This window comes from Crinia signifera, unplaced genomic scaffold (assembly GCF_055691185.1).
Source record: "Crinia signifera unplaced genomic scaffold, ASM5569118v1 HAP2_SCAFFOLD_504, whole genome shotgun sequence".
Classification (NCBI taxonomy): domain Eukaryota; kingdom Metazoa; phylum Chordata; class Amphibia; order Anura; family Myobatrachidae; genus Crinia; species Crinia signifera.
The window spans coordinates 37562-62521 of NW_028142397.1; the positions used below are offsets into that span (position 1 = coordinate 37562).

At 48.6% G+C, this 24960-nt stretch overlaps 1 protein-coding gene across 1 annotated transcript; it reads right to left on the reverse strand.

The window, feature by feature from the left end:
• Window positions 1-4409: 4409 nt before the first annotated feature.
• On the reverse strand, window positions 4410-24364 carry LOC146055584 (hemoglobin heart muscle subunit alpha-type-like). The gene is made up of 3 exons (XM_083168301.1): window positions 23481-24364; window positions 5706-5898; window positions 4410-5011 (listed from the first exon to the last, which is right to left on the reverse strand). The coding sequence occupies exons 1-3, from the start codon at window positions 23573-23575 to the stop codon at window positions 4898-4900; spliced, it is 402 nt and encodes a 133-aa protein (XP_083024427.1). The 5' UTR covers window positions 23576-24364; the 3' UTR covers window positions 4410-4897.
• Between the last annotated feature and the right edge of the window lie 596 nt (window positions 24365-24960).

The window sequence follows — 24960 nt, forward strand, 5'->3', positions numbered from 1 at the left end:
AACTGGGTGGGGGTTGGAATAAGCGTGTCCCATGTTATCCTATAGGGAAAACGTTCCAGCTTTGCCTGGCCGTATCTCCGGTTCCCAGGGGGCTAGAGACACGTGGCTGGGCTCGTTGGAAAGCCCTGGTCCTCAGCTACAACATGGGCTAATGGGTGGTCCTGTGCACCCCCGGACCACCACCTAGATTCGCCTATGCTAATGGCCCCCTACCAGGTTCCACCTCCACAATGTACAATGATTCCAACAGAAAATCCTCTCCCTGCAGCTTCCTTTTCTGGCATGACAGGGACATATATGACTGGTACTACTACTGTTGGCATTGTGTGTATAAGCACTAATACTGTGGGTGTTATGTGTAAGAGACACTACTGTATAAGGAGTTTAAGGAGTACTAAGGAGTATAAGGAGTACTACTGTGTAGTGTAATTTGAATAGGGGCAATAATGTGTGTCATAATGTGAATAAGGGGCACTACTTTTTGGTGTAATATAAATTGGGGTCACTACATGCGGTGTAATGTGGATATGATTGTGCTACTGTGTGGTATAATTTGAATTGGGGGTACTTTTGTGAGACCACAATCCCTTTCTAATGTATAGGAGGTATGGTACAGATTTTGTAGTTTGCAAGGGTGCTACTCAGACTCCTCCTAATGGGGGAGGGAGGGGGGGTTCAGGAGAAATGAGTTCCAACCACTTTCTAGGACCACTTTAAGCCCTGCTTATCAGTAATCTTGTGTTGTACAGAAAACGCCCACATATATTAGGCTGACTTATCACATGCAACTCCCGGGGAGCTACAGGCAGAGGGAGCCGGTGTCTTAGATCTGCGGTGCCCCTACACGGGAAGAAGGTGGACACGGCACCCACGTAATTTCCATGGGAACGCCCAGCTTTTTCATTGGAATGCCGATGAAACGCTGGGCGTTGCCATGGGTGCTACCTGTGGCCGTCGCGCCCCCCCCCCCCCCCGCCCTCACTACTACGTGCGAACGGGCCGACGAATAATCCATTTAACAGGCCTGCTCACATAAAGCGGCTGCACATGTGTTTAAAAGTTTATGCGCATGTGCAGTAGCTAAACATCAAACCAGAATCAGGGCCACTTGTGTTTGATATTGTAAGTAACTAGTCTGTTAATAAGTAATTGGAATTGTAACCTCTGCAGCACAATACACTGCAGTATATAAACTGTAGCAGAGTCACGGTAAACACTGTTATCAGGTTTTCTATACCGGAACAGACCTGGAACCTCTAAAACAGGTCACTGTAACATACCTCCCAACTTTGGCAGTTCAGCAGGTGGGACCAGGGCCGGTGCTAGGGTGTCCGGCGCCCTCCTGCAAACCATAAATTTTGTGCCCTTTCACATTGCCATTGCAACAAACTGCAGCCCGATTGTGGGAGTGTATGCAATATGCGAGCCTATGGAGGATCTCTGGTACATGTACATGTATGCATACACCATCTCAGTGCTGTGTCCGCAAAATGTTGCAGGCACTAAAGGTGCCCATACACGTTGCGAGAACCGCAGACGTTATGGGCTAGATCACATCGCACAGAATGCATGCAATGTGTGTGCGATGCGATCCGAAAGCAGTATAAAAAGTATGTGCAGCACTCGTGACTCAGGGGGAAAGGAGGGAAGAGAAAAAGGAGATGGAAGAAGAGGGGAGGAGATAGAGGGGGTGGAGTGTTGAGGACTGGCAGTGGCACTGGCACAGCACACTGAGAAGAGGGAAGGAAGGGGAGGCAGCACTGCTGCCTGTTCATCATTTGATTGACAGCTGACAGGCGCAGGGAGCAATGGGTAGGGGGCGGATCCGGACATGACATGTCATCCAGGCATTCACAGACAGTGCTACATGCCTCAGCGCAAGTGTCCATGAGGAAGAGGGGGCAGGTCGCAGGAGGAGGACAGTGTGTGCGCGGTGCAGGGAGCTGCTTAGCTTCTCCATGCTGTTGCCCACTGTCAGACAGGCACTGCGGGCGGCGTGCAGGCTGTGTACACTCGCGGTGCAGGGAGAAGCTCCTTATACTGCCGCTCGCCTGTGGGCGGTGTGCAGTAGGCAGTGACAGTGAGGGCTAAGGCAGCTTTAGCAGAACAGGGAGGGAGACGGCGCCTTTTCAGCATGGCGCCTCCCTGCTTTGCAGGAGCTGCTGAGTGGGTAGCGCCGGCCCTGGGTGGGACGCTGCTGCTGCCGCTGCACGCCGAAGGTGCGCCGAAATTTTCGGGGGCGTGGCCTAATTTGGGAGCGTGGCCTATACTCGCGGCTCTCCCGCGAGGCCACGCCCCCATTTTGCCGCTATGGGGGCATGACCAAGAGGCTCTGTGAGCTTCTAGCCATGCCCCTAGCCCCCTGGCTGCGGGAATAGACGCTATGCCCATGCGCACTGCATTTATTCCCCGCTGCTTAGCAGCTGACAGGGGGGACTCCCAACAGCCCCCCCACACCGCGGGACACTGCCGCCCGCGGGTGGGACAGCGGGACAGGCCCTGATAATCGGGACTGTCCCGCTAAAATCGGGACTGTTGGGAGGTATGCTGTAACACCTTGATCATATCTGCAGCCTCAGGTGGTTTGTGTGCAGGTCTGGGAGGCCGGACGGATTCTCTGCGAGGGAACCCAGGCCCTCTAGTGCTTCTACAGGGGCATTATTGATATTCCCTCCATGGGTGCATAGATCTCTGGAGCCAGGACTCAAAATGGTTCAGGAAAAGTTTGGAGCAACAAGACGTTTTATAAGTAGTTGGAATTGATGGGGATTTAATGGCTATAGCCAGGGGCGTAACTATAGCACCGCAGCCCCCGCCACCGCGGGGGGGCGCTGTGCATGTGGGGGCGCCGGGGGCTGCGGTGCTATAGTTACCTACCCCCCAATCCCCCGCAGACTTACGTATCTTGCTGGTCCCGGCGGCTCCGTTCTTCTGATGAGGACCACAACAAAATGGCCGCCCCCATATAGCAAACTGTTCTCTGAAACTGTCTGCTGTACGGGGGCGGCCATTTTGTGGTGGTCCTCAGCAGATGAACGGACGAAGCCGCCGGGACCAGCGCGATAGGTAAGACTGCGGGGGAGGAGGAGGGGGTTAGCATAGGCGACTGGGCGGCCGGGGGGGGTGCTCGACGGGGCGGCGGCGGGGGGGCGCCCAAAACGTAGCTACGCCACAGGCTATAGCTTGTTCAAGTAAAGTCACCTCTAAGCGACATCAGAGAGTGTCATGAACACAAGGAACCGAGGTCTGGACAGATTACAGGAGTTGATGGTAAAGGCTGGATCATAGTGAAATACAGTAAAAAATGCGGGATCTAAGGGGCCAATATATTAAACATTTTCTTAAAATAATGTGGGAAAATTGTGTGTTTTGCACAACTTTCACATTATTTTATTATTGCCTGAATACTGCTCCAAACTCTTTAATTTACTTTTTTTTTAGTGACCAGATCACTGTTCCAATACTTACTGTACAATGGGAAACGCAATCTGGCCAAATTTACTAAAACATCTAGATTAGTAGAGCTATAGGGTCCCACTTGGGGTTATGGATTAGCGGATCAATGGGGCCGAGGTCAACAATACCATCATGGTCGACCACTAGAGGTCGATAGCTTCTGGTTAGACGTCTATACTTGGTTGACCGCGTTGACATAGACCAGGGATGGGGAACCTTCGGCCCTCCAGCTGTTGTTGAACTATACATCCCAGTATTCCCTGCTACATTTTTACTATTTGACCATGCTAAACCTGTTGCAGGGCATGCTGGGATGTGCAGTTTAACAACAGCTGGAGGGCTGAAGGTTCCTCATCCCTGACATAGACAGTGACATTGGATCGATGGGAGGCATGTGCAGTGAGAATTAGATTTGGCTGAGTTATTTTGTCTCTGTGCAGGGTAAATACTGGCTGCTTTATTTTTACACTGCAATATAGATCTCACTTTGAAGAAAAACCCCACCCAAATCTAACTATCTCTGCACAAGTAACATCTGCCCCACCTGCAGTGCACATGGTTTTGCCATCTAAGAAGGAATTTTTCAGAAAGAGTGAACCAAAATAACCCCCACTATGTGCAACGCCATTGCCGCCAGCACCCTGCATCCCGCACAAATTGAGTTTAATTTTTCCTCCCACTGGGGCGTGGTCACGCCCAGGAGTCCACGTCCCCACCCATTGGCCACGCCCCCTCCATTTTACTGGGGTCTGGACAACCTGTCGACGCCCCTGCCTGCTGGTACTTGTAAACATTTGTTCATGGGTCCACGTCTACAAGGCAGAAGGCAGAAGTTTTCTCAAAAGTAAATCTTATTCCAAGACATAAAGCAACCACACAAGGCAGTGACTGGACCCCAAGCCACAGAAAATGACATCTGACCATTTTATTTCAGGTTACTTTAGATGCTGACCAATGCTAAGCTTAAGGGTACAATAAAGTAATACATCGTTATACATCTTATGTTAGGAATAAACTCAGGTCAGGAGCTGGATTCTGCTCAATGGCTAGTGACAAGGGATAGACTGAGGAGTGCTGGTGGTGCCCTCGTAGTCAATGTAAGACCTGTGGCCCTTATATTGTTCTACTACACCCATATATTTATAATATATCTTATTGATATCCTCAAACGTGACAGCTGCCACTTTCATTCTGTTTGCTCCTGATTTAATGTAATGAATATACTCTATTTCAAGGCTGCAGTATATTAGGTTTACGCCTTTTATGCGTTAGATGGGGCCCCGCATATTTTTTGCTTTTGGAACCCAACAATTCTAGAACTGCCCCTGGCGGGGTTACGGTGTAGGGTCACCATTCACAGCAAGTAACGGCAGTCATACTGGAGATACAGGAGCTACGTTCACTTGGGGAAACATCTCAGCCGGCTTCTGCTCCTCGAAGATTAGGTGGAGGTCAAAATGGCCGTAGTCTCGCCGAGGAACTTCTCCCAGGCCGCCTGCACGTATTCTCCGGGGAAGTTTGAGGCCAAGACCTCCTGGATGTAGCCACACAGCAGCTGGGGAGAGGAGCAGAGGTAGAACATATCACAACCCTTTCTCTGTTATTTTGTTGTCAAAAACTATGGTACCAACCAATTAGCTACTAATTAATTTTTTTCAAACATGGCCTGTAACATCGCAGTGAGACACTGGATGGCTAGTACTTTCTTTCTTCACTTTTTCTTTCTCCAGTTTGACATATCTACCCCTTAAATACTGAGTTATATGATATAATGGACCGATTGCCCTCACCGCATCGCCGATCACTGGTCTCTGGTTAGAGGTAAGTATCCATCAGAACCACATATCTGATCACAGGGACCAGTACTGAAATCAACCTTCACCGCCAGCAGGCAGTATAGGCTGTGCAGGAAAAGGGAAACTGGTGTGAAGCCTAGGTAATGCTATCTCAAGATAACATTATTACAGGGTTCCCACTGGTATTTTTTTTTTTTTTATTCTGTAAATTTGGACAGATTTCCCAGGGTAAATGTGATCTTAGCGCAAGAAAACTGGAATTTAAGGACTTGGAAGGCAACTCTCCTTCAAGTGCCCATTGGCACACATTGGGGCAAAGTTATGTGCCTGTCCTGGACTCAACACAGAAGACCTGACTTGAGCATCTTTATCCAAAATGGTATCAATGATTCACTCATTCCTATTTGTTGACAATTTCATGCTGAAATACAGAGCTAGATATGTGTTCCTCACCTTCATATGGTTAATGTTGACTTTAAGCTTGTTGGTGTGGAGGTCTTGGTACTTGGACAGGTTGTCCAAGTTTTTAGCCGCCTCTCCAAGAGCATTGAGGATTTTTCCTCCATGAGTCAAGAGGTCCTTAGAGCCAGGCGTCAGATCGAAGTTGCCGAAGTAAGACTTGGTTTCGGGATGGTTCTGAAAGAGCCTGGGAATGATAAAAACAGAATGACTTTGGTCAATTGTGTCTGGTGGGCAACAGTACCGCTCGGCAAGTCACGAAGACAGAGCATTGTTTACCAGATACAGAAATAATTGTGTCTTATCTGGTGACATCTTAATCTAATTTACACACAGAGGGCCTGGTCCAGATTAATGTCATCATCATGATTAAATATTTGAAAGAGGCCACAAAACTCCACAGTGACGGATTGTTTGCACAGCCATACATATAAACAGAGGACTCCCGGGTGGGGCACAGCCTTCTAATGAGAATGGATAACTGTTAATACAAACTTTATTAGTTAAAACATGGCCCTAATTAAGGGTCAAGAGAAAACAAAAGACAAAGACAAACAGATAACACTAATGGACAATATACATGAGAAAGTAGTGAAATATTATTTCAAAGTATATCTGTCTGGGGATTCAATGGAGAAAACACTCCAATCAGTCACGGTATGTACATATACACATATGGAATCCTAATAGACAGTAAAAAGCCTCAAATGCCAATATATATTGGGAATAATGTCAAGATTAGCTAGATTCAGTTAGTAATCGTATTTCCTGTAAGTGACAAATCTGTCTGGACTGGATAGGTCTGAGTAACTGGACAATGACAGTATAATATAGATATAGAGACACCTGAGTATGGATATGCTAAGGGAGTCGCTGCTGCCTGTGCATGTGACGTTAATCAGTGAATGCGCAGTTGAGCGGACTCCGAGAGCGTCACAGGTGTCAGAGTATAGAAAAGGGAGTTTCTGCTGTTTCCAGGGGTGACCTGTCTGGCTCTGTTATACAAAGTACAGCGCAGAGTCGGATCCAGGGTCCCCCAGAAATGAGAGAACCCTGAATATAAATAGAGTATAAGGTACCCCTTCACCCTGTCCCTGGTGTTTGCTGCTATCCTCTGTGTACAGAATTATCTGTAGTGAACAGAAGTTGAGCGATACCACCCGGGTGGTGAAGTGTAGAAGGAAGTCAAGTTTGCACATGGATGGGTGGTAGCACGGTTGCTTGTGCAAGACACAATAAGATCAGGGACAGTTTTATAAAGAGAAGGATGTCCAGGGATCTTGGGCTAATGGTACTGATATAAATATTCAAATTATAGTAGCCAGAACAGGTGTAATAGTTAGTGCAGATGGTAATTCTGGCATGAGACGATAACAATCAAAAATTCAATAGAGTTTGCAAGTGACTGCAATTTTTCATAACAATTCAATTAATGCCACATAGAGTTATATAGGGTAATAGTAACTTGGGCAAATCTAACTAAATTAGCGAAAATTGGCAGTCTGTTCTTTGCACTATCTCTTATATATTTGGCTACATCTGTCACTCAAAGTGTGTCTGGAGCTGTAACGCTGGGTTGTGGACTTCCATCTTAATTTATGATTGTCATCACCTGTTTTAAACAGGGTAATTGATAAGAAAGGTGTTTAAGCACAGGTGATGGTAATCCATAAATTAAGAAGAAAGTCCAGAAACAGAGCAATGTGTCCCTCCTGGAGAGGGTCATGTTGGGAGGTATGCACCTCCCCCCCCCCCCCCACATGCAAAACACTGACATGGCTATGGTCGACAATGAAAAAGGTTGACAAGATTTATTTTTCACTTTTTCAATGTTTTCATATTCATTCTCATGTGTCGACATGGACACCAATGAAGTGCCACACTTATGTCAACATTTACATGTGTTGACCTTTCTGTGTTGATTTTTTCTTGTGGCGATTCGCGGCACCCCCGCGACCCCCCTCCCGCGATTTGCAGCACACCCCCCGCAATTCGCGGCACCCCCGGTGACTCCTGCGATTCGCGGCCCCACCCCGTGACACACCCCCCCTCCTGCGATTCGCGGCACCTCGCGACCCCCGCTCCCACGATTCGTGCCAACCCCCCGGGCCCCCCCTCCTGCGGTTCACGGTGCCCCCCACGACCCCCCCTACCGCGATTCCCCACCCCTGACCCCCCCTCCTGTCATTGCGGCAACCCCACTCCCCCGCCACCCACCCTCCCGCGATTCACTGCAACCCCCCGTGCCCCCCCCCTCCCACAATTCGCGGCACCCACACACCCCCCCCCCCTCCCGCAATTCACGGCATCCACCCACGACCCCTCCTCCCGTGATTCGCGGACACCCCTCACCTCCTCCCTCCCCCCCCCACCCCCGCGCGCGATTCACGGCAACCCCAGGATTAAATGGCACATGCAAAACACTGGCACGGCTATGGTCGACAATGAAAAAGGTTGACATGAGTTTTTGAAGATTTATTTTTCTTTTTTGGAATGTTTTCATATTCATTCTCATGTGTCGACATGGACACCGATGAAGTGCCACACTTATGTCAACATTTACATGTGTTGAACTTTCTGTGTTGATTTTTTCTTGTGGCGATTCGCGGCACCCCCCGCGACCCCCCTCCCGCGATTTGCAGCACACCCCCCGCAATTCGCGGCACCCCCGGTGACTCCCGCGATTCGCAGCCCCACCCCGTGACACACCCCCCTCCTGCGAATCGCGGCACCCCGCGACCCCCTCCCACGATTCGCGCCCACCCCCCGGGCCCCCTCTCCCGCGGTTCACGGTGCCCCCCACGACCCCCCCTACCACGATTCCCCACCCCTGACCAATGTTCCCTCTAATTTCACAAAGGCTTTGTGCGGCAAAAGATTTTGGCTGTGCAACTTTGGAAGGAAATTTAAATTTTTGTTTTTAACTGGAAAATGACGTTCAGCATTTGTGCTAACTTTACTTCAAAATGATATTAAACATTTAAACATTCAAAACACAGCACACAATGTAGTTAATGGGTGAAACACACATTAATTGAGTCCAAAACTGCAAAAAGGGACCACTGTTGCTTTGTGCGCTCTATTGTAATGTCTGTGCGCACGCTTATCGAGTTGTGTGCGCGCGCACGTGCGCACAGCTTAGAGGGAACACTGCCCCTGACCCCCCCTCCTGTCATTGCGGCAACCCCACTCCCCCGCCACCCACCCTCCCGCGATTCACTGCAACCCCCCGTGCCCCCCCCCTCCCACAATTCGCGGCACCCACACACCCCCCCCCCCGCGACCCCCCCTCCCGCAATTCACGGCATCCACCCACGACCCCTCCTCCCGTGATTCGCGGACACCCCTCACCTCCTCCCTCCCCCCCCCACCCCCGCGCGCGATTCACGGCAACCCCAGGATTAAATGGCACATGCAAAACACTGACACGGCTATGGTCGACAATGAAAAAGGTTGACATGAGTTTTTGAAGATTTATTTTTCTTTTTTGGAATGTTTTCATATTCATTCTCATGTGTCGACATGGACACCGATGAAGTACCACACTTATGTCAACATTTACATGTGTTGAACTTTCTGTGTTGATTTTTTCTTGTGGCGATTCGCGGCACCCCCCGCGACCCCCCCTCCCGCGATTTGCAGCACACCCCCCGCAATTCGCGGCACCCCCGGTGACTCCCGCGATTCGCAGCCCCACCCCGTGACACACCCCCCTCCTGCGAATCGCGGCACCCCGCGACCCCCTCCCACGATTCGCGCCCACCCCCCGGGCCCCCTCTCCCGCGGTTCACGGTGCCCCCCACGACCCCCCCTACCACGATTCCCCACCCCTGACCAATGTTCCCTCTAATTTCACAAAGGCTTTGTGCGGCAAAAGATTTTGGCTGTGCAACTTTGGAAGGAAATTTAAATTTTTGTTTTTAACTGGAAAATGACGTTCAGCATTTGTGCTAACTTTACTTCAAAATGATATTAAACATTTAAACATTCAAAACACAGCACACAATGTAGTTAATGGGTGAAACACACATTAATTGAGTCCAAAACTGCAAAAAGGGACCACTGTTGCTTTGTGCGCTCTATTGTAATGTCTGTGCGCACGCTTATCGAGTTGTGTGCGCGCGCACGTGCGCACAGCTTAGAGGGAACACTGCCCCTGACCCCCCCTCCTGTCATTGCGGCAACCCCCCGCCCCCGCGATTCACTGCAACCCCCCGCGCCCCCCCTCCCACAATTCGCGGCACCCCCCCCGCGACCCCCCCCTCCCGCAATTCACGGCATCCACCCATGACCCCTCCTCCCGATTCGCGGACACCCTTCACCTCCTCCCTCCACCCCCACCCCTGCGCGCGATTCACGGCAACCCCAAGATTAAATGGCACATGCAAAACACTGGCACGGCTATGGTCGACAATGAAAAAGGTTGACATGAGTTTTTGAAGATTTATTTTTCTTTTTTTGAATGTTTTCATATTCATTCTCATGTGTCGACATGGACACCGATGAAGTGCCACACTTATGTCAACATTTACATGTGTTGAACTTTCTGTGTTGATTTTTTCTTTTAGCAATTTTTTTCCAGTGACAACTATGAACTATATGCACGTCAACCTACACATCATCAACCAATTCTTTGTATAATATATAACACCTGTTCTGTTTTACTGTAGGTGTTTTAAGTCAGACCTTTTACTGCTACTATTACTGTTTATGTAAATGCATTCTGAATGACAGCAACATCCTACCATCCTTCTACAAGAATATATAACCAACTAGGTGATTCATCGCGCCCCGTGCCCCCCCCTCCCGCAATTCACGGACCCCCCGCGCACCCCCCTCCCGCGATTCGCAACCCCCCCTCGCGCAATTCACGCCCCCTCCCACACTTTGCGGACCCCCGCCCTCTCCCGCGATTCGCCGACACCTGTGCCCCCCCCTCCCTTGATTCACGGCACCCCCGCGCCCCTCCCGCAATTCACGGCACCCCTAAGCCCCTCTTTAGTCCCCCGTATACTCACACACCCCTATCACTACCCAGCTTCCTGCTCTCCTGAACCGTAACTTCCACTACTGGGGAGTCGCTGACGCTGTTTTGCCCACATGCCCCTATCATGCCTCATAGCCCAGCCTCCTGCTCTCATGCACCCGAACTCCCACCCAGTAGGAGGAGACACTGACTAAGGGCCACCATCCTGTACTCCTGTACTGCCACGCTGGACCCTCACCCACTGGCAGAAGCTGCACAGTATCTCCCACCCTTCTCTTTAGTCCCCCTTATGCCCACACACCCCTATCACTACCCAGCCTCCTGTTTTCCTGTGTTGTGACCTCCGCCAGTGGGGAGCCACTGACTCAGAAACACCCTACTATACTATTGCACACACACACCTAAACAACACGCACACACAGCCCCCCCCACACCCACAAATGTCACTGTACCATCCACACTATCAATGTACATCTTACTCTGTAACCGCTTTTTAATTAAACAAAACAATACACACCCCCTTCCACATCATATGCTCTCTATTTAACACATTTCACCTATAACTCAAGTTGCAATACAGGCATCTTTCATACAATTCTAACCATCTTTCTCATATGCAAATGTTCACAAATTAAGGGGGCGCAGCCCCTTACGACGGTGTGAAGAGCGCCCGTAGGGCGCGATGAATCACCTAGTGTAATAATAATAATACAAGATTAGCGGATGGTGTGGAAGACAATAATTATAAGTTCAGTGTGAAAATTCATTTAATGCTATAGGTAATTGGATTAATGCGCTGCACAATAGTTATCAAATTCACCAAAGTGTGAGATGTCTGCAATGGTGGGTTAATAATCAATGTGTCATAATTTAGCTGTAATTGGTTACACTAAAAAAAATGTAACAAAAAACACAAGTTAATACAATGCTATATTCAGCGCAAGAAACACAAGTAAATCCAATGTTAATTTCGGCGCTAAGATTTAAACATGCAGTAAGGTGATTACCACAGCCCAACAGTCAGAAATTCAATAGAGGTAGCAGGTGACTGCAATTTTTGTAACAATTTAATTAATGCCACATAGGATTATGTAGGATAATAGTAATTTGGGCAGATATAACCAAATTAACGAAAATTAGCAGTCATGATAGATACCAACAGTAGATAGGGACTGCTGATTAGAACTGTAGGTAATGTTCCTTGCACTATGTAATAAAAATACAAGATTTAGAAGTGTAACAAACAGCAATTATAGGTTCCGTGTGAAGATTCATTTAATACCACAGATAATTAGATTAATGCGCTGCACAATAGCTAACAAGTTCATCAAAGTGTGACTACCTACAATGATGGGTTAATAATCAATGTGTTATAGTAGAGCTGTAATTAGTTACACTGGAGAAATGTAACAAGAAATAGCAAGTAAATACAATGCTGTATTCAGCGCAAGAGACACAGGTAAATATAATGTTAATTTCAGCGCTACAGTTTAGACATGCACTAAGGTGATTACCACAGCCCTTCCTGAATAAAAAATACTAAATTCAGCAAGCAGATGATATTGCTCACGGCACTTGGACCTGCATGACAGGGTATTGTCTAATCGCTGTGCCCAACTACCCCCCCACAAATGACATAACTCTCTTGTTGGATAAAATTGGCCACAGCAGCCATCTTTATTGAAACAATACAATTTTAAACAATAATCCAAAAACATTCCCACGGAAGGTGGTCCCCGAGGCCCTCAATAAATATATATCCACACCTCTAAGCACTTCCAGGAGCTCTTACCCCCAGCCGATAGCGATTGGCTCGAGGGCACCAATTGTACACACCCAGTGCTCATTAATTAACCTCACCCAGGGGAGTCCAGCCCCCTCATGGGGCCCTCCCCGCCGCATAATTAAGCCTCAATGCCACCAACCTCGAGGACCCCCCTCCGCACAGGCCACTGTGACAAAAAGACATCCTATCAAATATTCTACCTAAACTATAAAAAATAGGGAAGGGTGGGTGGGAGCTGTTGAGAAAATCCCCCAGTGACCCCTATTTCCTGCCTGAACCCTGCTTATAAACCCCTCCAACACCCCGTTAAGCCCCTCCCCCTATGACCCTCTCCTTAAGCACTCCTCCTATGACTAACTGCTAGTCAGCTCCCTACAAACCCTGTCAGGGGAGCCTACCCCCAGGCTTTGCCTCCAGTCCGGCTCCTACATGACAGGGTATTGTCTAATCGCTGTGCCCAACTACCCCCCCACAAATGACATAACTCTCTTGTTGGTTAAAATTGGCCACAGCAGCCATCTTTATTGAAACAATACAATTTTAAACAATAATCCAAAAACATTCCCACGGAAGGTGGTCCCCGAGGCCCTCAATAAATATATATCCACACCTCTAAGCACTTCCAGGAGCTCTTACCCCCAGCCGATAGCGATTGGCTCGAGGGCACCAATTGTACACACCCAGTGCTCATTAATTAACCTCACCCAGGGGAGTCCAGCCCCCTCATGGGGCCCTCCCCGCCGCATAATTAAGCCTCAATGCCACCAACCTCGAGGACCCCCCTCCGCCACAAAGCACGAGGTTAAACCCTTAACCCCGTGCGCCCCCCCCCACATCCGGAACGCTGTTTCTATTCCCTCTTGTAGTCCCAAAGACCAAACATCTATCCCCACAGCATTCAGGTGCACACCGTCACCTCTCCAAAATGCCCCGGCACCAGACTCAAGTTCCCTGTGCCTCACCACAACAGCCCCGTTCCTGGCCATAAAATGCCCAATCGCCCTGTTAACTTTAATCCGTGCCTTATTGAGCTTGTCAGCCGACCTCGCATCCCTCCAATAATGGCGTGGCACGATGTCTGACCAAACCGTGATTAATTCCGGAAACATTGCCCATAACCGTAGGAGATCAAACTTGATATCCCGTATCAACTCCCTAAATGGTCTGCTCCCAAGGTCATTCCCGCCCACATGCAGAACTAATATGTCGGGAACCCTATCGAGCCGAACAAAACGGTGAAATTCCTGCAGCACTCCACTCCATACCATACCGCGTTTTCCCAGCCAGCGAACCACTGCCTCCTCTCTATCCAAACCCAGCTGGCGGCCGTTCGGTCTGACATCAGCCCGTAAAGCTCCCCAAAAGACATATGAATGTCCTAAAATCCAAATCAGGCACGGAGGCTGCCCTAAAACAGAAAAAACACGGTCAACCTCAACAATCCCCTAAACGAACATAAGACCGAAAGCGAGACGATTCCCACCGCCCAATACGCTTAATCAACTCATCCCCAAATCCCATTCTAGCAGCCTCAGTTGCGGCCCCAATGCGGAAAGAGTGACCCGCGTATTCCTCCCCCTTGAGGCCCAACGTCCGCAGGACTGCTCTAAACACACTTGTGAACTGAAACCGTGATAAAAAGGATCCATTCGCATGCATCAGCAAAGGATCCCTTTCCCTGCCCACTCTGACCTCCTTAAATATCCTCAGCCGTGCCACCGGGCACATATCTGAGCCTGGTACAGAGAAGAGAACTACCTTCTTCCCCCTCCCTAACTGATCCGTCTTAGACCTCCTCACCACTAGCTCCACCCTATCAGAGTATAAATCCACATCCTCCTCTAACAAGCCCCCGGGCCTGGACACGCTTGGACTCACGAGCTCCCCAATCCGCAGTGCCCCGAAGAAGGCAAGCGAAAAAGCTACCCCAAACAACCTTTCCTCGAAATTGGAACTACAGACCTCCCCTAACTTCATGCCCATATTCTGTAACAACTGGAAAGACACCGGCCTTCTCTGATCCTGTACGACATGACCTCTCCTCCAACCTTTTAAAGCCTGCGCAATCAGGAAATTCTTAGTGACGTCAGGCCTGCCGCCTGCACGAAACCCAAAAGCCAAGCCCGCCATGCAGCGCGTGATTTTTGCCACTGACCAACCAATCTCCTTACAATGGCCTATATATAGCAAGACAGCCAACTCATCATCATCCTCCTTCAGACCTACTACCTCACGCCATTCTAACCAGCTCCGCCATTCCTGATTGTATGCCGACCATGTATTCGGGGCCAAGGATTCCCTGATGAGCTGATCGACTACCCGTCCAGCAGAGCCCAGAGCCGACTCGGGAACCCGGTCCCCTCCCTGTCCGCCTCTGGTGCCAACTCCCGAAAACGCTCCCACTGTGAACGAGATAAAGCATCCGCAATGCCGTTAGAGACACCGGGAACGTGCCTAGCCACAACCCACAAATTCAAAGCCAGACATTCCAATACTAACTGCTGCAAAATAGTGACCACTGACGGTGAAGATGCCGACAATTGGTTAATAGCCATGACAACCCCCAAATTATCGCAGTGAAAACAAATCTTCCTATTGCGGAATAGCTCCCCCCAAACAACTACTGCTACCAAGATAGGAAACAACTCCAACAATGCCAAGTTTTTAACCATGCCTCTCTGCACCCAAGACTCCGGCCACCGGCCTACACACCAATGTCCCTGGCAATATGCCCCGAACCCACCACTCCCGGCCGCGTCTGTGAAAAGGTCTAGCTCAGTAGCGACGCATGTGTCTGACATCCACAAAGCTCTGCCGTTAAAAGCTTCCAAAAAAGTTGCCCACACCCGCAAGTCCCCTTTCAACTCACTACATAATCTGACAAAATGATGAGGAAGAACCACCCCTGCTGTCGCTGCTGCCAGCCTCCTGCTGAAAATGCGGCCCATAGGCATAATGCGACACGCAAAATTCAATTTGCCCAGCAAGGATTGCAATTCCCGCAATCTAATCTTCTTCAACAGCAATGCCCTCCCTACCTCGGCCTTCAAACCCAGCAATTTCTCCTCAGGCAAGCGGCACTCCATATTCTCGGTATCAATGACAATACCCAAAAAACTGATCACAGTCGCAGGGCCCTCCGTCTTACCTGGAGCAAGCGGGACCCCAAAGTCTGCCGACACCCTTTCAACAGTCCTCAACAATAAGTCACATACTCCAGTCCCCCCGGGACCAATACATAAGAAGTCATCTAGGTAATGAATAACTGAACTACACCCAGAGACATCCTTAACCACCCACTCCAAAAAAGAACTAAAGGCCTCAAAATAAGCACATGCAAAGAACAACCCATCGGTAAACAACGATCAACAAAAAACTCCCCATCCCAACAACAACCCAACAAACGCAAACTGGTTGGGTGAACCGGCAGCAAACGGAATGCCGATTCAATATCAGTCTTTGCCAATCTGGCCCCTTTCCCAAACCGCTTCACCCACTGAACAGCCGCGTCAAACGATGTATAAACCACCGAGCAGATGTCAGGGTCAATGCCATCATTGACCGACGCCCCTTTTGGAAAAGATAAATGGTGTATAAGACGAAACTTGTTCGCCTCCTTTTTTGGCACCACCCCCAATGGAGAGACTATCAAATCTGGCCATGGTGCCGACCCAAAAGGTCCAGCCATACGACCCAGCTGCACCTCCTTACGCAGTTTATCCTGCACCACCTCTGGATGCTCCCTTGCAGACTTCAAATTCCTCCTCAAGCCCCCTGAAACCTGCACGTCGGAAGGTATCTTAAAACCTTCCCTAAACCCCTCCTCCAACAACACGGCTGTCTGCTGGTCAGGATACCTACGCAGATAGCCCAGCATCCTTTCCAGCCGAACCGGTGTCTCCCCCTTTTGAATTACCGTCCCGTGACTTCCCTCTGAAGCATTTATTTGCACCATGGGTCCCTCCACACGAGGAACATTCATGTTTAAATTTGCATTTTGCCCCAAAACGACATGACCCGTCATTAAAGGCATTGCAGAGTCCCTTCTGCATGGCCGTCCCATTTGTGGCCTCCCTCGCCCCCCCCCCGTCCCCACGAAAGGGCTGCCCACTTTTTGTGGGAGCCGTCACCTTTAACCATAAAGCAATATCCTTATGGTCCCAACGTATGTTAGGGCGAACAGCCTTCCTCTGCCTAAACTGCTCATCGTACCTGAGCCAAGCCAAGCCCCCATACACACGGTATGCCTCTCCTATCGCATCCATGTAACAAAACAAGCCTGAACAATTGTCAGGTGCCTTCTCCCCAATCACACTAGCTAAAATAGCAAATGCTTGGAGCCAGTTCGTGAATGACCGCGGTATCAGCCGATACCGCCGCCGTTCCTCCTCCTCCTTCTTTTCCTCCTTACGGGGCCTATCCAGATTAAAACGCTCTAAAGGGAGCAATGAAAATATATCAACGTATTCCCCTTTCCAAATCTTCTCCCTCACCTCCTGCTTCAGGTGGGCCCCCAATGGCCCCTCAAAGCATACATACACCTCCCCTTTTGCAGTGTCACTGAGCCTTCCACTCTCCTCCTGCGTCCCAACACTGCCCCCTTCTGCCCCTGCACTACTGCTACTTTGCTCACCGCCGGGTACCGGCACCCCGCTGCTCACCGGCACCCCACTGCTAACCGGCACCCCACTGCTAACCGGCACACTATTACTGACTGACACACTAATGCTAGCTGGTGTGCCCGCATTCTGCGGCACCCATGCTGCCGCCGGGGACGGCCCCGCCCCCTGCCGCAAACCCACCAACCAATCTGCAAAACCACTCAATAATTCAGTAAAACCTCTACTCATTTCCCCTTGGAGGGCTAACCCTCCCCCCCCCTGACTCTGCGCTAAAGCATTAACAGACATAGAGACAGACTCACCAGGCTGCCTGGGGGCTGTGAACCCAGCAGCCGCAGGTCCAGTGTCCTGACGAACTCCAGCCAATGAGGAAGGACCAGGTATTTCTCCATCATCTGCTGACGCTGCCATCTCTCTTCTCCTGTCATCCCGACCCTCAGGTACAGCACCAGCCGGCGTGACCTCGTTGGAGGCGGAGCCAGCTGTGCGCCTCTCGCTCCGTGTACCAGGCCTGCGGTCCTCAGCCTGTACTTCTGCCCCCTGGCACGACTCACCCCGCGCTGGGCAGCAGCATGCCCCGCATGCCCCACCGCACCAGGTCCAGTACCACGCAATGCCGGATCTTCTTGCACGTGGGGGGGATCCCCCCCGCGCGGAGGGTTCCGCCTGCTGGTTGGATTCCTCCCAGACCTGGTCCTGCGGGCGGAAGGTGCCCGGCCCGCAGCCTGGCCTGGAGGGTCCCTAACGGGGCTCCGTGAACGGCGCTGAACCCTGGGGGACACAGATGGGCTAAAGCGCTCCGGAGGCCTGGACCTCCGAGGCCGTGCACCCGCTGGAGCAGCCTCCTGCGTTGCTGCTCCCAGTCCCCCCAGCAGACCTGACATCTGCTGCTGCAGCCACTCAGTCCCTCTGGTGCCAGCTGCCTCCCTGAGGGCAGCAAGCGCAGCGGATACCTCCGCATCAGCGTTGCCTGGGGAAGCCATGGGAGATGTCACGCTGCTTAGCTGTTGAGAAAATCTCCCAGTGACCCCTATTTCCTGCCTGAACCCTGCTTATAAACCCCTCCAACACCCCGTTAAGCCCCTCCCCCTATGACCCTCTCCTTAAGCACTCCTCCTATGACTAACTGCTAGTCAGCTCCCTACAAACCCTGTCAGGGGAGCCTACCCCCAGGCTTTGCCTCCAGTCCGGCTCCTACAGTAGTCGCGTTGTAGGTAATCCAACCAGTCTGACAGGTGCATACAGACAGGGAAAAACAAGTGTCGACACACTGACTGTCGGGCACCCGGACTCCAGCGCTCACAGAGCACACAGCGCCGGCTCCCTCTACTACACATAACAATGGGATCCCGACATCTGTAAGAGATAGAGGCATACGTCTCTCCTGGCTGTACCTGAGCTCTCCCTATCACAGTGCCTTTTCCCTGTCTGTATGCACCTGTCAGACTGGTTGGATTACCTACAACGCGACTACTGCAGGTCCAAGTGCCGTGAGTGTATCAGCCCCAGTGGCAACTAACTGATTACCTGCGCTGATTATCTATTCTTACTGTGTATAGAACCTTGGTATTATCTTATAGCGCAATATCATCTGCTTGCTGAATTTAGTATATGCATTTCAGCCCTATCATACTGTGTAATTCGTACTTGCCTAATTATTTGTGCTTACTTAATTGTTATCACCTATATAATATTGCAGGACGCTTTATTCAGGAAGGGCTGTGGTAATCACCTTAGTGCATGTCTAAACTCTAGCGCTGAAATTAACATTATATTTACCTGTGTCTCTTGCGCTGAATACAGCATTGTATTTACTTGCTATTTCTTGTTACATTTCTCCAGTGTAACTAATTACAGCTCTACTATAACACATTGATTATTAACCCATCATTGTAGGTAGTCACACTTTGATGAACTTGTTAGCTATTGTGCAGCGCATTAATCTAATTATCTGTGGTATTAAATGAATCTTCACACGGAACCTATAATTGCTGTTTGTTACACTTCTAAATCTTGTATTTTTATTACATAGTGCAAGGAACATTACCTACAGTTCTAATCAGCAGTCCGTATCTAACGATCTGTACTGTTGGTATCTATCATGACTGCTAATTTTCGTTAATTTGGTTATATCTGCCCAAATTACTATTATCCTACATAATCCTATGTGGCATTAATTAAATTGTTACAAAAATTGCAGTCACCTGCTACCTCTATTGAATTTCTGACTGTTGGGCTGTGGTAATCACCTTACTGCATGTTTAAATCTTAGCGCCGAAATTAACATTGGATTTACTTGTGTTTCTTGCGCTGAATATAGCATTGTATTAACTTGTGTTTTTTGTTACATTTTTTTTAGTGTAACCAATTACAGCTAAATTATGACACATTGATTATTAACCCACCATTGCAGACATCTCACACTTTGGTGAATTTGATAACTATTGTGCAGCGCATTAATCCAATTACCTATAGCATTAAATGAATTTTCACACTGAACTTATAATTATTGTCTTCCACACCATCCGCTAATCTTGTATTATTATTATTACATAGTGCAAAGAACAGACTGCCAATTTTCGCTAATTTAGTTAGATTTGCCCAAGTTACTATTACCCTATATAACTCTATGTGGCATTAATTGAATTGTTATGAAAAATTGCAGTCACTTGCAAACTCTATTGAATTTTTGATTGTTATCGTCTCATGCCAGAATTACCATCTGCACTAACTATTACACCTGTTCTGGCTACTATAATTTGAATATTTATATCAGTACCATTAGCCCAAGATCCCTGGACATCCTTCTCTTTATAAAACTGTCCCTGATCTTATTGTGTCTTGCACAAGCAACCGTGCTACCACCCATCCATGTGCAAACTTGACTTCCTTCTACACTTCACCACCCGGGTGGTATCGCTCAACTTCTGTTCACTACAGATAATTCTGTACACAGAGGATAGCAGCAAACACCAGGGACAGGGTGAAGGGGTACCTTATACTCTATTTATATTCAGGGTTCTCTCATTTCTGGGGGACCCTGGATCCGACTCTGCGCTGTACTTTGTATAACAGAGCCAGACAGCTCACCCCTGGAAACAGCAGAAACTCCCTTTTCTATATTCTGACACCTGTGACGCTCTCGGAGTCCGCTCAACTGCGCATTCACTGATTAACGTCACATGCACAGGCAGCAGCGACTCCCTTAGCATACCCATACTCAGGTGTCTCTATATCTATATCATATTGCTATCGACCAGCTAATCTGACCTACTCAGTCCAGACAATTCTGTCACTTACAGGAAATACAAGTACTAACTGAATCTAGCTAATTTTGACATTTATTTCCAATATAAATTGGTATTTGAGGTTTTTTACTGTCTATTAGGATTCCATATGTGTATATGTACATACCGTGACTGATTGGAGTGTTTTCTCCATTGAATCCCCAGACAGATATACTTTGAAATAATATTTCACTACTTTCTCATGTATATTGTCCATTAGTGTTATCTGTTTGTCTTTGTCTTTTGTTTTCTCTTGACCCTTAATTAGGGCCATGTTTTAACTAATAAAGTTTGTATTAACAGTTATCCATTCTCATTAGAAGGCTGTGCCCCACCCGGGAGTCTTTTTTCGATATCCTCTCTTGGATATCTAACCCTTTTGACTACGATTACCCTACTCCCTGGGAGCACCTCCACAATTCTATTATATCCAATTATATTTTATCACATTGATTGGAGTATGCCTTCTTACCCTCCGTCATTATAGCCCAGTGCCCTCGGCCTCTCCCCTTTTCCCTTCCCTCTTTTTTGCATATAAACAGAGGAGTAAGCCAGTACTTTAAAAGTGGTGATCATATAAAATGGTAATACCAGGATGGTTTTGTCTTTTCAATGATTGCCTCTTTAAAATTTCAGGCTGCTGAGAACCGCAGTCCATAGATCAGGCATTCCCAACCACAGTCCCCAAGGCACACTAACAGTGCAGGTTTTAGTGATATCCAGGCTTCAGCACAGACGGATTAATCAGAATCAATCAGGTACTAATTAAGTCACCTGTGCTTATGCCTGATATCCCTAAAACCTGTACTGTTGGTGTGCCTTGAGGACCGTGGTTGGGAATGCCTGCCATAGATCAAGACTTCACAACGTCAGAACAGACTTTTTTGTTACAGACGTTTGAAAGTGTCAGATGACACAGGCAGGGGTGGATTGGGTCACAGGGGAAACTCCCATTGGGCCCCACTACGTGGGGGGCCCACCACCTCCACTCAGGATCATGTTCCAGACTGTGAATTTTTATTATACATTATACATATGTCACATTATACTGCACAATACCCCTTGTCCATTAAAATTAATATTATTAAAATATTTATTGCCTAGACGGTATCGGTATACGGTCGTAAGGTCGAAACATATAAGGTCGACAGCATTGGGTCGACCACTGAAGGTTGACATGGCGTAGATCGGCACATGAAATAGGTTAATATGACTAAGTTCAAAATGGTTGGAGGATTGACACAAGCATTAGGTCAACAATGGCTAGGTCGACAGTGATAAGGTCGACATGGATTTTTCACTTTTTTTTAGGTGACATGTGCTGACAGGCGGTACTATCCCCTATGGCGAGTTGTATCCATGTCAACCGTGACATTCGGCACAAAAAAGTAAAAACCCATGTCGACTGTCGACCTAGCCATTGACGACCTAATGCTTGTTGTCAACCTTTCAACCCTATCGACCTTAGGCATGTCAACCTAAGCCATGTTGACCTTCAGGGGTCGATCCAATGCATGTCAACCTAATATTAGTCAACTGAATGACCCATACTCACGGTATTGTGGTGATGGCTGCCATTCAAAATAAACTGCTGCAGTGTAGATTTTCTTTAAATGTAATTGATATGTGTGCCCCATAAATTGTGGTAGGGAAGCATACCCCCCACATGAAGGTAATGTGGAGGATCCTGTCCAGGTTTTAGAGCTGCAGCAGCGGGATGACTGATGTGATCAGGGTTGATCTGATTAGCAGAACCTGTGTTTTCCTAATCTAAAGGCCCCCATACACTAGGGCGACAAGTCGCCCCCGACTTCCTCCTGAGCTTCCCCGGCTGCTCCCCGGGGGAGCTTGATTAGATTGGCACTTGATGTGCCATTTTTTACATGTGATAAATCGTCTCGATTTATCACATGTAAAAAACCCAGGGAGCAGGGGGGGGGGGGGGGGCTACAGAGCAGGGCTGCTGGTGGGAGCAGGGGGGGCTGGGGACGCTGCAATGAATATACAATGAATGGGCAGCCTGTGATTGGCTGAGCGCTCTCTCAGCCAATTGCTGACTGGCTAAAAGAGCGCTCAACCAATCACAGGCCGCCTATTCATTGTATGGGCTTTTTTTTTTTATTCAGTACTGACAGCTCCCGGCTCCCCCTGCCCGGCTCTATGCCGCCTGTGTCCCCCGCAGCGTCCCCAGCCTCCTCTGCTCCCTCCACCGCCGCGCCGCCCCACTAGGTCTCAAGTCAGGTGTTTGGACGTGCAGCAGGTCCGACCACCCGACGCAGATCCGATGCGCACGGGACCGCGCATCGGATCTGAGGGGACATCAAAACTAGCTGATTTTGGTCCGATTTCGGCCAGATCCGACTGATCTGGCCAAAATCGGCTAGAGTATGGGGGCCTTAAGTGTTTCCAGGGAAGGAGGTCATTGCTCATGATGGTGGAAAGCTGCCCAGGTGATAGGATGGGGTTGTGGGCTACAGTAGTTACCACTGGAGCATACAGAGGAGTTTGTACTATGCTGTGACATTTGTACTATGCTGTGACATTTTGTATGCTGCAATGCTTGCCTATGCTGTTTACCTGCTACAAAATAAAGACCAAGACTTATCTTATCTCCAGTGTCTGTGATACTTTGTCACATTATACTGTGTGTGTGTATATATATATATATATATATATATATAAATAAATACTTCTTACTACAATATCGTAACAGTAAAATGCCTTAATTTCATTACATTACATTCAGTTTAAACTCTTAAGTCAAGCACTTCTTTAATCAATAACTTTATCACTTCTTCCCCCCCCCCCCTCCTAATATATTTAACTTCACTTTCAGTACAATGGGGTAGTTTATCTACCTTTACAATGAGGGCAAGTTGATATCAATAAGCTTCTAGCCATCATTTATCAAGTAAACACATAAAATGAATCAGCTACCACCTTTAGCAGATTTGATAAACCTCCCCCACATTATCTGCCAATAGTCCTATAGTCCATGTAGTTCCAACCAATAGCATTCAACCTAGTGTATTATCTCCTGTAACCTCAGTCCCAGTTGGTTCTCTACCCATGTGCTCCAGTAATTACCTTTCCATAGCCTCCGCCCCCAGTTTGTTGGACTCCGGAGCAATCTTCCCCCAAAGGGAAGTGATGGCGGTCTTCTCACTGTCGGAAAGCACCATGTTGGTTTCTGGAAGTCAGAAGTCTGTGTTGCTTGCAGCAATGTTTAGATCTCTCTGTCAGCCGGGTCCTTATATATAGCTCAGACAACATATACATTGTGAGTGACACATGGCCTCATTAAGCGAGATCCATATAATCTGGTCTGGAGTGTTATTGACTTTGGTTAATTATCAGAGGAAATACGTGACAAGTCCATGCTGGGTCTTACTTGCAGACATTTTATTAATTGGTCATGGGGTCTAAGTAGCTGAAATCTGAAACCACCAGTCGACATGGAATGCCAAGTATGTAATGCTCATTTCCCATTGTTACTTGTATCACAAACCACCGCTAATCTGTCTTATCACTCAACTGACCGCAGGAATAGTGTAGGAGAACGCTGCTCAGACCACGTAGACCAGACCAGGAGACCTTGTCATAGAAATAGACTGCCAGGAGGGCACTTCAAGGGTGTATACTGTACATTAACAAAGGGCTTTAGCTGAACGAGGCCGTAGGGTTTCAGGATGTGGGCACAATAATATATCTGGCAGAAGACCTGATTAGCCAATAGGCAGATTATGCTGCAACCTAGAGTACAAGGACTGAGGGGGGGATTTATTACATGCTTGTTAGCTATTACCCATCATGGTGTACTTGGGGGTGAGAGTTATTAAGGGGACTGCCAGATGGCTGTGCCAATGTAATATAATGATGGAACCATTAAGGTGCCCATATACTAGTAAGATTTATCTTCAGATCTGGCTGGTTGGAACAAAAACCTGGTTATGGATGAGTGACAGTTTGTCAGTTTTCCAAGCAAATGGTCAACTGTCATTTGCTCTCATAGATAACCATGTTTTTATTCCAACCAGACAGATCTGCAGATAAATCTGCGTGTGTATGGCCACCTTTACTTTATGTACATTGGGCCTGATTCTAGTCTGCTCAGTCTACAGCATGTTCGCATGGGGGACTGATGTTGAAGCAATGCACTTGCGCATATTCGCTAATGCGCATAAACAGGGCTTCTGTGCAGGCAGCTACGGAGATTTGCATAGTCTCTGGGGTGCTCGTATGGGGGGGGGGGGGGCGGGTGATGGAGGCAGAGGAAATGCCTGTGTATCCTGGGCATTCACACAAAAATGCGTTTCCTGGGTGTCCCCATGTGAATGGAGGCAGGCACCTGCTTGCCGGGGGCTGGCGGCTTATGTCAGAAGGCAGAAGGGTGGCAGGCATTCACACATTTTTGTGGACAGTCCAGCATTGGGGACAGTCCTGCCAGCAGTGTTTTGTGGTGGTGGTGGGGCAATTGGGAGCCCTCCCTAGCTGGCGCTGCTCTGTTGAGCCAGGCAGGGAGCAGAGCAGTGGTAAATAGATGCTCTTTGAGACGGTCCTCGTTGCA